Here is an 18,502-nt window from a genome sequence, read left to right as displayed (position 1 = left end):
GAAATAAGATTCTTACAAATGTCTGTCTTGGTCAAGATGCTGATATACCAGATTTAAAATTGTGAGTATTTGGAGACTGTTACCCTTTTAAGCTACTTTATGATGTGCTGCGTGCTTTCGAGCTGATAATGTGTCGATTTTTGATTCGCAAAGTTACAGGTTTAATTTAGCAAAAACGTACACGGAATTTGTTTTTTTTATCAGTTAATGCACAAAATAAAAAAAAATCTGTAATAATAAATAGATGCCACATTTAACTAAGAAATGGAAGCAGCAAAAACGTTTCAAGTTTTGTCTGTAAAAATCTGCTGCATTTTATACAACACTCACAACTTTTTTTCATCAAGCCCCTCCTTAAAGCACTTTCCAACAAATGACAGAGCAACAGCTTGCTCCTAGATGATTCGTTGGCTAAAATTTAGTTTGTAGCCAATCATAAAACCTGGCCGAGTCTTTACGTCATAAACATGACAACGGGCTTCTGATTGGGCGATAGACAGAAAAGTATGCCAATAGAAAAATTACAGCAGAAAATTAGGCCATACGTAATGTATACGATTAAAGCACTAGTTCAGTCTCTTTTGAAAAGTGGAGACATGGCTTTGTGTAAAGTTTTGTATATAACCGTTTTAATTTTAGTACTCTGCGGAATATCTACACATGGACAGAAGAAAAAAGAGGTGGGTTATAGCCTCACTGTGCACATTATAATTGTAAACTAGGATCTAATATAAATTAGTATCTGCACTTTTATGGTGACTCGTGTGTTAACTAATCAGGAAGTGACAGGTTTTCAGTGTTTTGAGAGGCTTCATTTCATTCAGTAAATCCCAATCCATCTCCAAAAAGTTATATTGTTGATGTTCTTCGTAATTAAGTAAACGGGATCACAATTTTCTAGGTTTTAAATACGTTGGGATAAACTTTCTGAGCAATGTACTCGATTATTCCGATATCATTGATTATCCCAATCAGCAAAAAGACTGAGCGAAAATCTACAGTATTTATACACACCTTAGGACATTTTCCAACTGCTTTATAGTTTGAAAGTGAAACTATATGAAGCAAGTAACTCTTATGTTAAAACTGTACAGTATTCTAGTAAGACCTCTTGCAGAATATTGTGTACGACTCTGGTTACTATGTTACAAAAATATATGGTTTGTAATCGTCCAAAGTGCGACCAGACATTCCCGGGCTTAAATGAATTGCCCTGTATTGACACGCTAAATAACTGAAATATTTTAATCTTGAGCAGATAGACTACAGGGAAACGAAATTCAATTATTCATATTTCCGTAAGGTCTTGGAAAAAATAAGACAATGCGTTTTCGTTTACTTATTAAAGGATATTTTGCTGTTGAAGCTTAAGTAAAAAAAATCCCATTGTAGTTTTCAGTTGGACAATTTTAATGAATAAGGTTTTTATATGACACATTAAAAGTGTTCTTAAAATGACCAGAAAAGGCAAATGACGTTAAAGATAGATAAATAAAGTTGCAGCAATCATTGTAGCTATGCAGACTCGTCCAGACGCTTCCTTTCATTTGTAACCTTTTATAAAATTATCTTTAGGCTTATGTGGTTACTGTGATGGACTGCATGTAGTGACTAATAACTTACTGATTTTCTTAACCTTCTTGAATGAGCCTAAGGATAATTTTCAAAACATGACTGGGTATGTTATTCCACAGTATTCCACAATACCCAGATCATAGGCACATTACCATTTTCTGTCCTAAATTGACACATTTGATTAATTTTAATATGTTCTTGTGTCCCTGGTTTTCTGTGTCCAAATTCTGAATGAAATCTGAAATCAAATTATCTTTATTAAAAGAGAAAATTCTCTTTTCAGACACATATGAACATGGTAGACCATGCACTCTGCCCACAGGCAGACAATTGAGGCCAGAGTTGATCTGCTGCCCCTGGGGCTGGGAGACAGTAATACTCTTCACTGCAGTGGAACTCTGCCACCCTGTTTAATTGCCAATAACAGCTGATAAGTAAAAGAAGTGAGCCGATCACTAGTCCTGCTATCAATTCTGTCAACAGTTCAGCAGTGTTACTGATAACATCTATTCTTAACAGAAGATTAGTTTAAAATGTAAACAACAAAAAAAAACAATTTAAATGATGATTATATACTGGATTTCTTATAAAGAATGCTGAGGTGAGTGGCACGTTGATTACTCTTTGTGTAAAGGCAGCTTCTAAATAATCTATACAAAGTATTGTGGCTGTGAATATACAACAAACCCATTCATCCATTTTCTAATTGCTTCTATTAGGGTCACGGAGGAGGGTACGTGCTGGTCAGTCCAGCCAGACACACACAGACAGAAACACGCACAGACTCACACTTACACCAGGGTCAGTTTTCCCAGAAGCCAGTTAACCTATTAGTATTTATTTGGGTAGTGGGAGGAAACAGAAGGGCCTTGAGGAAAACTCAACATGGAGAGAACATACAAACTCCACACAGACAAAACCCCAGGTCCAGAATTAAACCCAGGGCCCAGCACTACAAGTCAGTAATGCTTACCACTGTGCCGCCTCTATATAGTTTATTAAAACATTGTTAAATACATGCAGAATATTATTATTGTAGCTTTTGAATGAAATTGGAATCTTTTTCTTTTCCTTCAGGCAATGTTGTCTGAGAAGGTGGGACAGTTGATGGACTGGGCTAGTAAAAGAGCGGTCATTCGTATGAACGGGGAGAAGTTTCGACGGTTTGTGAAAGCGCCCCCAAGGAACTACTCTGTGGTGGTCATGTTTACTGCTCTGCAACCTCAGAGGCAGTGTGGGGTGTGCAAGTAAGTTGCCTTTCTTATGCTGGGTGATGTTCATATAAATACTAGATTGGGGCTGTGACACCTGTCATGTTACAGGAGCAATGGCTCAAGGATAGAGGGGTCGAAGCAGTGAGCTTTCACTTCCTCCTCCTCCCCCGTGTGCAGTCATGGTGTCCATAACTGAGAGCTGAGATGTGAAAATCACACTTGGCTGTTGCAAATATGGAGGGTGTTATTAAATAATTGGTAGAAAAATCTATAAAAACTAATGCAATTTCACATGGGTGTCAGAGAGATATACCTCTTGGATCTCTCCCACAGCAATCATGCAGCCCCCTGCACCACTTACAAGCTTGTAGATAAGTTATATGAAAGAATAATACCAGACCTGGATCTTGGCAACACATTCAGATAATTTCCTTTATGAATGGGGGTCAACTAACTGGCCTTCCCCCCTTAAAGCCAGTTGATTGACAATGTATAGTAGGTAATACTATTTAATCTCTATAAGAGTAATAGCATACTGATGTTCTTTTAATGAGGTAAAATACACCTCGTAAGCTTTGATATCTCTCTTTGTGCAGGCAGGCAGATGAAGAATATCAGATCCTGGCCAACTCGTGGCGTTACTCTAGTGCCTTCACCAACAAGATCTTTTTTGCAACTGTTGACTTTGATGATGGCTCAGACGTGTTTCACATGGTACTTGTCTTTTTTGTTTCTATCCTCTTGTACTATATTTATAGGAAAGGTCCCCATAGATCGGGTCATTCAAGCTTCATCAGCCTTGCTTTACATTATGTATTTCTTAATCCTTAATCCAGATATTTCCTCTGTCTTGAAACACGTAGCAGCCCCTAAACTTGTAGCTGCCCCTAAAGATTGGTATAGTCAGAAAGATTAATCAAATTAAAATAATTAGACCAAATTGCGAGACTATTGCAAATGTACTGAGGTGAGGCACACCTTAACTATTCTCATCTTTTGGAATGATGTGTCCTTATCAAAGGAAATAAATTAATGGAGACCTATAGATTAATAACTATACAATTCTCAAGTAGCTCTAAAGAAGAAATAATTTGTTAACTTAATTTCTTGTTTCTTCTGAATTGTATAATTCAGTAGTCTCTTAATGTGCTGTGCTAATAGATTCTTTTAGACTTTCTTGTTCAGATTTATTTTATTCACAATTCAAATGTCATGTTTTTCAAATTTCTGATTTCTGATACGTTCCAGAGATAGCAAATTGTACAAAAAACTCAAATTCACTTTTCCATGTATGACCACATCTTGTGTCGTCTGTTTCTGCAGCTGAATATGAACTCTGCACCCACGTTCATGCACTTTCCCCCAAAAGGAAAGCCCAAAAGAGCTGACACATACGAGCTCCAGGTGCGAGGATTTGCAGCTGAACAGATTTCCCGTTGGATTGCTGACAGAACTGACGTCAATGTAAGCCGAGGATAATATTCTCAATACTGTGACCTGTCAAAACCATAGAGTAACACAGTTATGGACGGGATTTCAGTTCTTATGAAGCCAAACATTTAACTGTAGAGATAAATCTCTTTATACATCAGGTGTTGTGGGTTTTTTTTTATGGCTTGAACATTTCAATGTAGAAATAATAATGTAGTTTGTCACAACACAGCAATTAAGTGTTTGTGAAGCAGTTGCATACAAGTATTGGCCATCTGTGTTTGGAACGGCTACATTGGAACAGCTACATTTAGATTGTTAAATGTAATCTGCATTGTTTGAACACTTATCCATCCTGACAAGTGCGTGTTAAAATGTTAACATGCAGTTGGAAAACTCATTTCCAATTCTGGGTGTCTATATTTGATTCTGTAAATGTACATTTTGCTTGGTTATATGTTCTGTTAAGTAGTATTCAGTAAAAGCAGCATACAGTTTAAGTCTAGTCCTTAATGGTGCCATAATTTTTTTACTTTGCAAAAGTATTATTTGAGCTTGTACAGCTAGAGTGAATTCATTCTCCCTAGAATACCAATGCACTAGGGTGTAACAAAGGGTCAGTTTTGGCATTTCAGAGTACAGATTTATTAAGTTGAGGTTTGAATATTTTAATAGTACTGTGTGTAATTTGCTTATGCCAATATGTAATTCCTTTGATCAAAATGTCTAGAACAAATAATGAAATGATTTTTTTCTGTACTACTTTCTCTTAATTCAAAACTTAAAAACACATAGCATGTTCAATTTACTCAATTCTGGGTGGTTCCTCTTATATAATTTTAATATTTCAACAAGCAATTTCTCCAGCTGTGATTTTCTCCACTTATCAACTGTGAATTATCACAGTTGTAAAACAAATTTTGAACCTAAGACTTTGTGAACCAATTTATAGAAACTTATTTGTAGTTTTGCTTGCTAAATGAAACTCTGGGTCTTTGATATAGCAAGTCACTTACTAGGACATTTTGATGACCTCCATATTTCCCCTCTGACAAAGTGGACAGCTTGCAGGGTTATGGCAAATCATTATACTTCTAAGTAAATGAATGCAATGCTAATTGTAAACTGTACCTTATTATACTTCCTATACTTTTTTAATGATGTGTTCTGGTGCCTGTTGTTTTTGTGGTATGTAGGGAGGTATTTTTGAGTTAGTCTATTAATGTTAATTTTTCAGTTATTATAGTATTTATATATAGTATGTGTTTGCATGTATTCTTTGCTATTATTTTATGATGTAAGCTTTATATTTTTTATTGTGCATGTTCAGGAGTTACATCACATAATGCATCAACTAAGAGAGCACTTTGCCTGCTCCCCAGATAGAGTTGTTTTAAACGCTATATGGCACTTAATAAACGTCTTGTAAATCATGGCTGTGAGGGTGTTTGACTAAATTACGATAGAAACACAAAGCTGTCAAGCTCAGAACAATCGCATACATATATTGAAGAAAGAGGGCTAAAAAATGAGCATCATATATACCCGTCCCACTAACATAAATTGCTTTAAAAGTAGTTATATTCCAATTTATTTTGTTTTTCCTCTTTCCAGATCCGAGTCATCAGACCTCCAAATTACGCTGGTCCTCTGATGCTAGGCTTCCTGCTTGCTGTGATTGGAGGGCTTGTGTATCTCAGAAGAAATAACCTGGAGTTTCTCTACAATAAAAATGCCTGGGCATTTGCTGCTTTAGTAAGTATTTAGAACAATTCTATTAGACGTACAGTAGAATGAATGTCTATTTATCAGTTGTTTTTAAAACCCAAATGGGGAGTATGGCGGTTAGTACTGCTGCCCTGCAGTTCCAGTGTCCTGGGTTTGATTGTGTGATTGAGCATCCTTCTGTGTGGAGTTTGGATGTTCTCCCCTTGTGTGCACACTTGGTTTTCCTCCCACATCCTGAGGACATGATAGCTAAATTTCCAAGTCTATTCTAAACTTATCCCTTCTCTATGGCTCTGCAATGGACTGGAACCCCATCCAAGGGCTGAGGAGTTGTGTATACTGAGTGCTACGTTGAACCCTGTGCTTCTAGGAGACAGACTGGCTTCATAAAACCTTCACCAGGATTTGTGGTTCGCAGACAATGAATGGATGTTTTTATGAGTATTATAAAAGTGCAAATGTCCAAATGATCTCATGCCAAGAGTTACACACATCAAATATAAATGTTTAGGATATTTCCATTACTTCAGTGTTCCCTTTCATATTAAATTATATTAAATATTTCCATATTAAAGTTTGGATCCTCGCTAATTCTTCTCAAAGCTGTGATGATTTTTAATTTTAATTTGCAACCGGCTGTCATTATGCAAGCTCCGACACATGAACTTGTTTTTTAGAACCTTCCAAGCCTGGGAAATGAATTGAGTCGTCAACTAAATAAATTCCTCTTTTTCGGATTCATCAGACCCTCTACCTGTAGACTGGCATCTCTTCTGTGGCACTTTGTAGACCAGTTTGCTTTTATTTCAACAGTGCTTTGTCCTGATCATGACTTCAGGACAGATGTGGAACCACATTCGTGGCCCTCCATATGCCCACAAGAATCCACACACAGGACAAGTGGTAAGAAAGTGCTTTGTGAAAGCTGTACTGCACAGGTCCTAGATGTAATGTGATCTAGTTGACATTCAGACGACGTTTTTATAACTCTCTGCCTTAAGAATCACCATTGCACTGGTGCTGCTTTTGTTTTTTTCCCCGTTATCATCTTTTTTGTTTTTTAGAGGATTTGTAAAGGGCTATCTAACACACGATCAGTGTATTTTGTCTTTTGTTATTTGCAGTCAAACTGCTGACAGAACTGAAAATATGTGTAACCCTTTGATTAGTGAATTCAGAAACTCCTAATCTGCTTGTGGGAGTGGGTCAGTTTTCATGGTTCTTCTTGTTTTTAGAGCAGTGTAAATAAATTATATTAATGTTGTAGGCAAGCTGTGATACTGCTGTAGAAAGGGAAATCCAGGTTGTGCTCACTTTAGCAACCACACTGTCTCTTCAATTAAATAAGAAGTATCTGTGTATGGATTAGACCACCATGCGTTGTAGGTTATAGGCAGTGCATTTCCAAATATTTAGAACAGACTTATTTAAAAATGAATGTTTTATATGCAAAATTTACATAGACACAAATGATAATTTAAATGTTTAGATGCCTGCAAAAAAGCCAGGATTGCATAATGATCTGAGAGGTCATACCCAATAATACTGTACCATATTACACCCACATCAGAATGCTGTCTGGGGCATAAAGTTACAGGTGATAGGAACAGGATGTCCTGGATTGATTGATACATGGAAACAAATAAAGGTTTATTCCATGCTGAAAAGAGAAGAAAAGAAACACAACGTTTCGGCTGTGGAGCCTTCTTTGGGTGTTGGGTGTCCCACACTTGAAGAAGGCTCCACAGCCGAAACATTGTGTTTCTTTTCTTCTCTTTTCAACAGGGAACAAACCTTTACTTGTTCCTTTGCAGCCTACACATGCTGGTGTAGCTATCTACTTGATTGATACATGTACTAGTATAACCCACAGATCTTTTAAAATGTTTAAAAGGGTGTTTAAGTACTGAAATACGTAATGTATGGGCATGGCTTATCCTCTTTCCCATGCTTTCACTGCTGTTAAAGCTTATCATAATCTATTAATGTAACAGTAACAGAGGACAGCTCAGTTAAAAACACATATAACAGTAAGCATAGTTAGGTCTCTTCATGGCACCACTGCATAATGTACATTTTCAGAAAGAAACAGGACTGTTTTGGCCTTACCTTTCTCCTAATTTAATTCTCATTTAATGATTGTGTCTGATTTTCTATTACAGACCACAGTGGTCTCCAAAGCTCTTGTTTAATTACATAACGATGTGACAAAATATAATGTAATTATATGATGGTCTTATCACAATTGTTTTACCTTTCATGTAAATACTTAATAATCACCATATAGTTTCAGATTTGTTTTCATGCCAGCAATGCATAATTTCCATTCCTGCTGTTTTTATAACTGTACTTTTATAATGTGCAGTTCCCATGGTTTCCTTTTAAATAACTCCCATTAAATGGAGAGTTATTTTCAACTGTGTTGTATTGTGTCATATACAAATGAGCTCACATAAAAAAAACATTTAAAACTGTGATTCTGTGCTGTACCATGGCAAATGTTATTATGATTTCAAATGATCATTATATGGAGATGATAATGTACTCAGCCATACTTCTCAATCCTTCTCAATCCTTTTTTTTGTCTTACAGAGTTACATCCATGGCAGCAGTCAGGCCCAGTTTGTTGCTGAAACTCATATTGTTCTGTTGTTCAGTATCCTTTTACTATAAGGATTTTTTTTATTTTACTTAAACATGATTTTTTTCATTAAAAAATGAAGAAAAGGTAAGTTAAGGTATAGTAAAAATTTTGGATTTTACAAGGAACAATAGTGGACACCTCTATAAAACAGTGTCTTAAAACTCCATTTTACAGTATGTGTGTTAAGCATCAGTATCTAGTTCTTACAAGTGCGCTATCTCCACCTAAACACGTACAAGACGAGAAGAACTTGTCATTTCAAACAGCACTTTGGCATAGAAGAACAAACACTTCGACCTTCTTATGAAAAAGGACATTGTCCTTCAGCTGCAGGCCTGCAGAGGATGAGCCAGTCCGTTATGGACCAGCTCCAAAGGATGCAGCCTTTTTTAATAAAAATGCTGAGAAGGCAAATGAAGCACACGTATCATGTCTGAACAGAATGAGTACAAATGTCATTCCAGGCTATAGATCTATTAGTGATGCCACATTTGTGTCACAGGTGATAACATTTATGGCATCCATGAGATATAAACCTAATACCATAGATGCAAATTTCTGCATCTGAGTTCTGAATTAAAAATGCAGCTTTGCAGTATGAAAAGGTTAATTAATGAGAAAGAGTTTGAATACCTTGGAAACTGAAATAATACTACACCATACATACAAGAATTAAGTCAATAGGTAAAGTTAATTTGTTAAGCATCCTGCACAGTGGAAAAGACTTGATTTTCAACATAGTCCCCTTGCACATCCTCACAATTCTGGCACTGGGTTATGACCTCTGACAATGTTATACTGACTAGTCCCTGAGTCATCACTTCACTGCCTCTTACACCTGGTTGCCATTGCTAGGGGTGAGTATTTGAAAATATTTTAATGTTCATGGTTTAAATTTCACTTCTTAGATTCAGCGAGCAAATATTTTAGCGCTCATTAATTTCTAAAACAAATAGAGCAGCATGCAAGTCTCTGGTCTGCAGTGGCTGTCAGGGAAAAAAGTTCTTAATTATCCCCGATGTGTTCTTTGAGTGGATGTCTCTCAGGATCATTACAGAATCGACACGAAACATGTCCACCTCCAACTTGGGCCTCCTGCATGTGCACTGTCATGGTTATTGCAGATGACATTTTAACATCTCGGGAATATCTATGATCTATAGCCGATTTTCAACAGCTTCTTGCAACATTCAAGCTTAAAGCATTCAACCTTTGAATATGTTTGTGTTATCATGGCATCACTGTGTGTGGGGTATATTGTAGACTTGTTTTTCGTTAATCTGTGACTGCTTCACGTTTCTCCTTAAATACTGCACAGTTGCCACACCTGGTCAAGTAGTCATCATACTTGAATGCTCTGTCACCAAATTCCATGGTGCAATTGGGATTGTTTACAGCAAAATGTGTGAATCACAAACATTAGTTGGATGATTTGTTTATAAATTTGGCATAAGTGACTTAAACCGTTTTTTCATGTTTAAAGGTGAGGGGATTGAATGTCTGGATATTCAGCATTTTTAGGATTGTAGAATTCAAAGCTTCAAAACAATATATATCCTAGTCCAGTATCAGACCTGATGCTAGACCCAGACTGTGAGGTGGGTGGGGTGATTGACGAGCACTGTAAGGTCTGTTAGATTTATTGGGGTAATCGCTCAGCACTGTTAGATCTGTTAGCACTGTTGGGGTAATCACCCAGCAATGTCAGGTTTGTTAGCACTGTTGGGGTAATCACCCAGCAATGTCAGGTTTGTTAGCACTATTGGGGTAATCACTCAGCACTGTCAGGTTAGCCACCATCTGGTGAAGAAAGCTCTCCAAAGCCCTTCCTGTGGTGAGGACAATGAAGTCACTGTGGGAAGGCTCTGGGATCAACCAGAATTGTTTTATTACCAGGGCATTTAGAGCCTCTTAAATTGGTTGCAGAACTGTATAGCATGCAAATGAACTATGGTGGAAAAAAAGGTCTCTCTAACCTGTAAAGTGTATTTGCTGGACTGGCTCTCATTCATAACCATGATAGGTCCTCTGGTTCTCGTGAAATGATTCCTTAATTAGTTGTTTCAGATTCTGCTGTCACCTTGGGAATGGTGCTTTTGCATGAAGCAGCAACTTCAGATATGGAAATTGGAAAAAGGAAGAGTAAGTATTTGACCTAAGGCCATCTGTGCCTTCCATTATTGTGTTTTTTAACCACATACCATGTCAGGCCTTTAAACTGAAAAGAGAGCAGTTCGATTGAAGAGAACTTGATCTTTTCTGCCTTAAGCTAGAATATAATTGGGCTGATTTGTTTGTACATTACTTACTTCCATTCTAGATAGGAAAAAGAATGCCAGGTATCAGATGTTGGTACATTCTTGAACTGGTTTCTTAATCCCTTAATTAGATGTGTGCTGTGGATATAAGTACTAATTATATATGTGCACCAGGGTCCCGACTCATCAACCGATGTGAGGTCTTTGGCAACCATCCACCTGTCACCCACCACCTGCAACTTGCGGTTTCCCAGCTTTTATTTGACGTTTTAGCTGGTGTGTGTGGTTTTTGTTTTCATTCTCTTGGGGTGCCGTTACTCCAGGAGACTTTACTTCCCAAAGTCTATTTTGCTGAAAGTGCAGAGTCACACTGTCTCCAGAACCAGATATCTAGCCTTTAGTGACACCTGGCGTTTACTGGATTCTGGATTCTTTCATTTACTCCCTCTCTGGGATTATCAATTTCCGTATTTTTACCTGATGGAGAAATATCTCTGTTCCCATATTAAGACAAGGCTTCCTTTCCCCAGGTTGCTTTCCAGGAGCTTATTCAGCTCCAGCTCTTGGGAGTGCTCCTTGGTAACCACCACTCTTTTATCCAGGAGATTTATGTAACACATATATAATTACATATCTGAAGCATGTCCCACTTTAATTAGTGGGGCTTACCATTTGCTTGAATTTAACTCTGTGCTTCTTGGTTTAACCAGACTAAACCAGAATGAATGAGTCCCTTCAATATATTAGTGCAAATCTCGATGTCATTTGTTATTAAACGACAGTGTGTTCCTGGCAAGAACACCTCATCCAAATACAAGCCCCATTCATTCAGTTTTTTATTTGACAGCTGTTTAATATATTAAGGGATTGAAGCCCTGTATTAGAACAACTAGCTGTATTTTACAGCTGTAGCAGGTTGTGTTTTTTACTGTACATTAAACACTTAGCCAGTATTCAAGTGGTGTGGCTAGATTAATGCAAAGTAAGGAAAGACCAGGTCACATGTTGTGCCGAAAATAATTTGAAGTGGTGCAGTAGGATTGATTATGGCAACCCTCTGAATACAGTATGAATTCACATACTCTTTCACTTGGTGAAAACCAGCCATTTTGTTTATTTGCTGTTTTTCTGTTCTGTCTTCCTACAGTCATGTGTGTTGCTGGCGTTGCGTTGGTGGTGTTTTTCTTTAGCTGGTTGTTGTCGATTTTCAGAGCCAAATACCATGGATATCCTTACAGGTGAGAGCATCTAACATGTATCAAGGTTTTAAATTGTAATCTTTTCAGATTTGGAAGGTCCCTTCAACATGTAGCAAAAAAGCTTGTTCAGGTACATTTTGTTTATGCTTAGTTCAAAGAAAGGAGATTTCACACTTGAGAATGTTGCAAAAATCTTGGATTGTGTCCAAAAAGTTAAAAGGTTCATAGCTAATAGATAGGAAATATCATACTATGTGTATGTCTATTGAAAAACTAAGAATACATCAGCTATTCAATGTGTCTAGGATAACAAAATGAGCTAATCAGTTATATTACTCTCCCTCAAGCTGGAAGCTTTGAACCAACAAACTCATGATTTTCATTAGTGACCACCACAGTGCTCCTCTTTACCATCTGAGCCATTGAGGGGACTCAAACCTCAGTATCCTGTCAGATAAGAAAAGGCTTGATGCTACACTTCTTTAAAGTTTATTCCAGCAAAAGGGACACGTATTCAAGCCATTCTATTGTATTATTTGCCCTATTTTCTTTAAATTCTCAAATTATCAATATCTGGCTTGTACAGAGACCCAATATAGGTAGGATATTTTAAGCCCAACGATCACCAAAGCTTTTGGATGTCCATGCCAGTCTCTGCTATGTACATTATTTTTTAAACCTGAAAAGGTTAGTGAACTCTATTGACCATTATTAGTCAAGTGTATTGTTTAAATTTCCTTTTTGAAAGGCCATTTATGGTGTCTGATCACTGTAAATTAACGTGAGTTTGCTCACACTGTACTATTAAATCTCTCACAGGGCATAATGGATGCGTTGCATTTCAATACTAGTTGTCAGTCAACAAAAAGTTTTCACCGGTTAAAAGCAGTTTTATTTTGTGTTGCAGTTTCCTTATGAGTTAGAAAAAGACCTCAAAGGCAGATGAGAATGGGCATCTGCATCTGACTGTCCCATCGAAGGAGAGGCATTCATCTGGTCTGTTGTGGTCTTCTACGTGCAAGAAGCCTAACCAGTGGAACACTTGAACCAAATTATAAAAAGTGCCTTAAGTTTAAATGCATGGGAGTGCATTCATCAGAGTTCTCTGTACTGATGTTTCATGTCTTTATTTTCTTTTATTTTTTTGTCCCCAAGTAAATTATATATGCATTTTCACACATCTAAAACCAGACAGACAAATGCATAATTCAGTAGTATCTTCACCCTCAGCCTTTGAAATAAAGTTAGACTGTACAATTTAAAATGTATTGTACTCCATAATCTGGAATGGGATTGTGGTCTTGGCTTTGTCATCTAGTCACAGGTCGAACAGGAAACACCAGATACTGTCATCTAATGCAGTGAAGCAGTTTTAAGGTAAAATGTAAGACAAAATAATGTCCTGGTTAGGATACAAACTGGTGGAGTGCAGGATAAGCAAGATTATATTGAGCCTCACTGTTTTCTGTGAGTTACAGCAGTTTTGCAGCACTTTTCTCAAAGCCTTTAATAACCTAAAAGCCCTAAATCAAAGAATAAACACACTGGTTGATGTTCTGTGTTTTTTCTTCTTTTTGTGGTCAAATGGGTTTATAGTTCCCATCATACTGTTCAAGATGTACGTGATGCTATTAAAGCCAAACATCATTAATCTGTTATTCAAGAGAACTAAAGATATAGCACTAGAAATAAATTAATGTTTTTAGGCATTTATTCATGTCTTCTCTTCTTGTATGAATGTTACATGCATTGTTTATTTCCTTAGAGTACTTTCAAAACATTTCAGTACTTTGCATCCAAAAGCAGTTCTGTCAGTTGCTTATTTTGAATTGAATATGTGTTCAAGACTTTGCTCTGCAGTTTGGCAGTTTTAAAATTACACCAAGAGTGCCCAGCTGAAACATATCTCATTCCAAAGCAGCCTTACTTTGGATTTAGAATTGCTTAATTGCTGAAGAGCTTAATGGATTCCACCAAGAAGACCAAGACCTTTAAAGTAATAACATTAGTTTAGGTGTACAGTACAATGTTTATGTTTTAGAATTTTATTTGATTTATATTCAGTCAGTTTTACCATAAACTCATCTTTTTAATACATAAAGTTTCAGATAAAATTCAGAAAACCCACTAGATTCTCTCCTAGCCCAAGTGTTCCATCTCTGGTCAGTGAGTAAAATAAACCAGTTTTCATTTCAAACTCTGATAGATGAAGCTGTCCAGAGTTTTAAAGTGTGGGTTAGCAAAACAAAAGGTACTGTTTCAGGGAGTCTGATGGAATTGACCATTTGTGATGGTCATTTGAGTATAAGCATAACTCTTTACTTAATGTTTATGCAGGGAATACAGTTGTCCCAATACTTCTTTTCTAGAAAGGCACTTATGATAGGCAAATAATAATACCTCTTAAATCCCAAATATAAAAATATATATTTTTTAGAATTTAAAAAAAACTGTTGTCCTATACAGGGACAGGGCAGTCTTAAGCTCAGAGTCCTACCCTGCACTCTGTGCATTGGCTTCTCTGGCTCACTCCAAGAAAACCAGCTTACCAATAGATAACCTTTACTAGGTGATTTTCAGATTGCTTCAATTATTGTAAGCTGTGGTGGAAAAAAATTGTTAGGAGTAAAATGCTTTGATGCTAACATTACTTGTAACTTGCACGGTTTTGTTCACATTTTATTTGAAAAAACTGAATGTTTTAAAATGCTCCAAATAAAAGTTAGAGTTATCTGTTCTGTTGACAGGCAGAGTGACATTTTGCTGATGAAGAGGTTAGAGCTGACTTCCAAGATTTTTTTTTTGCAAATAAAAGGTGCTTTTAAAGAAAATGTTTGTTGTTTATTGTTTTGTGTGTATGAGTCTGTATCTGTAGGTATGATTGAGATGCATACACACAATATATTTTTGATAGATATGAATCATGCAAAATGTACTATAAAATACTATATATTGTGATATGGTGGAGAAAGGTTACAATATGAAGGCATGGTGAGGTGATTATTTTTGACAGTATAATTAAAACATAAAACATTGCTGTGACCTAAAAATTTTGTATCGATTAAGAACAGAATGAGAAAATGCTGTTCTCACCCAGTTTGCCTGGGTTTCCTCTGGAAGCTCCTGTCTTCTCATACAGTAAAAAGATAAAATCTTAGGATAATTGCCTTCTGGGAAATCTGGCTCTGGTGTGAGTGTGTGCACGTCTGTCTTTGTGTGTGCCTTGTGATGGACTGGCATCCCATTAAGGGTATTTCCTGACTTGTGCCCGTTTCTTGGTGGGACAGGCTCCAGTTCCCCCGCCAACCTGCATTGGATAAAGTGGTTAGAAAATGGATGGATGTGTTTGTTGTATACTCACAAGGCACAACACTTTTTCTCCTCCCCACATGTCTGGATGGTGCCCGGGCTGGGCACCATCTGAGTTGGATGCTGCATCACTGCCATGGATCCAAGAGGTACATCGTGGATATACAGTAGCTATCGTTTAGGAGGATTTTGTTGGTCTACAAAGATCTGCACGGAGTACTAACATACAGAAGACATGATGGATGGATGAATACCCTCATTCATTTATTTCCTTTTCTTAATTATATAATGTTAGCATGCCCAAAGAGGTTGGGCAGCCAGTTGACCTTGGACCCCTAGAGGGTTTTTATTCTCCTTAGGAGCTTTTGGTTCCTCTCCTCCATTGTCTTCTGGTCTTTTCTGTTCTGTATTCACAACATGTATGGTGACTTGCATTGTTAAGCGCCCTGGGGCCACCTTGTTGTAAAAGGTGCTATATAAAAATAAATTGAATTGAATAGATTTAGAAGCTGCCTTTACACAAAGAGTAACATGCCAGTCACCTATGTTTATTTGAATTGTGCTGGAAATACTGTTTAATATCCATCATTTTGCATATACAGTAAAATCCAATATATAACCATAATTTACATTTGTTTTGTTATTGTTCATATCTAAAATAATCTTTTGTTAAGAATAATGATTGAGAACATCAGTGTTTCTGTGCCTCTCAGGACACAGACGTGGAGAATCTTCAATTTTATCAACTGCACCTGTTGCAAAGATATCTTAACTGGCTTTCACCCATCTAGCTTCACTTGGAGTAATTAATGCCCTGTAAAACTATCTCCAAACCTAAAAGGTTTACGTGTTGTAGTGTAATGAGGCAGCCAAATTTGAAAGGTGAAAATAGGTGAAGCTGCCAGAGGGCGGTCTTGAGACAGTCCAAATACAGCAAACTCTGTATTATCAGAAGGACATTAAAGAACAGACTGCACCTGTGGACTAATAGGAGACCCTCAGAGTCTCTATTACCTCTGTTACCAGGTGTCTATTCTCAGACTTAGTTAACTTTATTTAAGCAAGGAATATTTAAGTACAGTTGATAACTTATATGGTGAAAACTGCAACTTAAGTCAAAACTGAGTCATTATTAATGTAAAAAAAAAATTCTACAATTGCAGTAGCAGCACACTACACACCAGAAGAGCACAGTTATCTTACAAATCTAAAACTAGTGATTAATGCAATCTTGCCATGTTACTGTGGCAACTTGCCACCTAAGGGGTAGCTGTGCAAGAACGTTGCCATGGTAACTACAGAGTTATTAGACATGGGGAAGACTAGACTACCCAATTAGTTGGTGTTATTAGTCTACAAATAGTTATTAGTATGGTGGCGCTGACCTGTGTGGAACTCTGGTCATGTTCTTGAGAAACTGGACTTCAGTTTATTATGGGGGAAATCAGTACATAAAAAACATCAGAGCTCGGTGAAATGTGCTTGTTTTAAATACTATTGTCATGGTCATATACTCTGCATGAGAAGCCTGAAACTCTGGGATACAGACTCAGACTCAGGGTCTGCATGTATGGTTTGTGATCTGTATGATATGAAATAAAGGTATTGTGTCTTATGTCAAGAGTTTTGGCGTCTGGTTCCCACTAGAAGACAACACTCCTCTTGTCATCTATAAAATGTGGTGTCCCTGTTCAGGCTCTTTTACTGGAGAAGGAGTCTTGTGCACAGGAACCCCTACATCTGTTCAAGTGCCTTCTGTGCTGTTCTAGATCTTTTTTGAACTCTATAATGTCAAATTGAAAACAAAATTCTGCAGATGATTCCTAAATTAATTATAAATATTGTTACAGCTACAGGTGACTAAGAAGTGTCTCTAAGAGTTTAAATAATGTGTAATGCCTGGCAGTGTAAACATCACCAGCTACAAAGCAGAGATGATGTTTGCTGAGATGTACAGTCGGTGATCCCATAATCAAAAACAATTGCAATGTTTACCTTGAAGAAGTTCAAATAGGTACTGTAGCTGCGTCAGCATAAATAGGTTGTAAGGAACAAGTAAAGGTTTATTCCATGCTGAAAAAAAAGACACAACGTTTTGGCTGTGCAGCCTTCTTCTTCTCTTTTTAAAAAAGATATTTCTCAAAAAATGTCCCCTCTTGTTGAGCACCAGGAAGCACATTAAATTGGAGAGAGCACATAGGATCAATGCTGGATCTGGCTCTCAGATGAACAGTCCTCATACAGTACACGTATTTTTAAACTCCTTTAACATGTCGCTAGCTCATCTAGCAAACTGCCAGAGATTGGATATGCCGCCTCAGCACTACAGAGGCTGACTGCTGTTCCTCCAGGACTATCCCTCTCTATGTACAGTGCAGAAACTGCTTCACCCTGGTGCAGAGATCTCTTCTCCGGTTAGGAGAACAGAATTTAGATTCTACCTGTCGAAGCTGAAGATCTTCCAAGGGAAGACAATATAGGCTTTCACATATAGTGAAACAGGGCAATAGCACAAGTTGCCCTTGCATTCTGGGAGGGAAGATTGTTTTGTAATGCTTTTTGTGTCTGTTGCTTGGTGTGTACATTACAATTGTTATTGCAGGACTTTCATTCCAAAATGTATTATGTTTAATGTATGGTTGTGAGGGGTTCCAGGAATAAGGGTAGTAAAAAGTTTAAATTGGACTATGTGGTACAAATAAAGACAAAGAATACAAGAGTACTGTGACCTAGACAGATAGCAGGAGTAAGTATTCTTGAGTTTCAGAATATTCAAAACATTTCAAAACAAAGAAATTCCTCATTCCTCTATCTAACCTTAGAAACATAGCTTTAGCTGCATAGAAGGAGCCAAAATTTAAAGTTTGTAGCTATTGGACAGTAATAGCTCTATATAAGAGCTCCACCTTTGTTGGTAGCATAGCAGGGGAAATCTGCACACAAAACCATCCCTTTACATGGGCGTTTTGGTGGCATACAGAACAACCTTGAAGTTAAACTGCCTTCTCAACTCTTTATTTGTCCATATAAGTGCATGCCTAATTTCTCCTTTTTTGGAAAGTTTGTATCCTGTTTAGGTCAATTCACTTGAAAAGTCTTTCTTCTTTTTATGGGCTGGTTTCGGCAATGATTGAGTCTGCTAAT

The 18,502-nt window shown here is 37.1% G+C and overlaps 1 protein-coding gene across 1 annotated transcript; it reads left to right on the top strand.

The window, feature by feature from the left end:
• The first annotated feature begins 538 nt into the window (after positions 1-538).
• Positions 539-14,880, top strand: LOC148828544 (dolichyl-diphosphooligosaccharide--protein glycosyltransferase subunit MAGT1-like). The gene is made up of 10 exons (XM_088925192.1): positions 539-680; positions 2,653-2,822; positions 3,386-3,503; positions 4,113-4,253; positions 5,835-5,975; positions 6,762-6,851; positions 8,541-8,604; positions 10,660-10,734; positions 11,998-12,088; positions 12,957-14,880. The coding sequence occupies exons 1-10, from the start codon at positions 549-551 to the stop codon at positions 12,970-12,972; spliced, it is 1,038 nt and encodes a 345-aa protein (XP_088781318.1). The 5' UTR covers positions 539-548; the 3' UTR covers positions 12,973-14,880.
• The last annotated feature ends 3,622 nt before the right edge of the window (positions 14,881-18,502 follow it).

Source organism: Atractosteus spatula, chromosome 9 (assembly GCF_055471065.1).
Source record: "Atractosteus spatula isolate fAtrSpa1 chromosome 9, fAtrSpa1.hap1, whole genome shotgun sequence".
NCBI classification, from domain to species: domain Eukaryota; kingdom Metazoa; phylum Chordata; class Actinopteri; order Semionotiformes; family Lepisosteidae; genus Atractosteus; species Atractosteus spatula.
The sequence above is the reverse complement of the archived record's forward strand: the minus strand, read 5'-3'. Positions and strand labels throughout refer to the sequence as shown.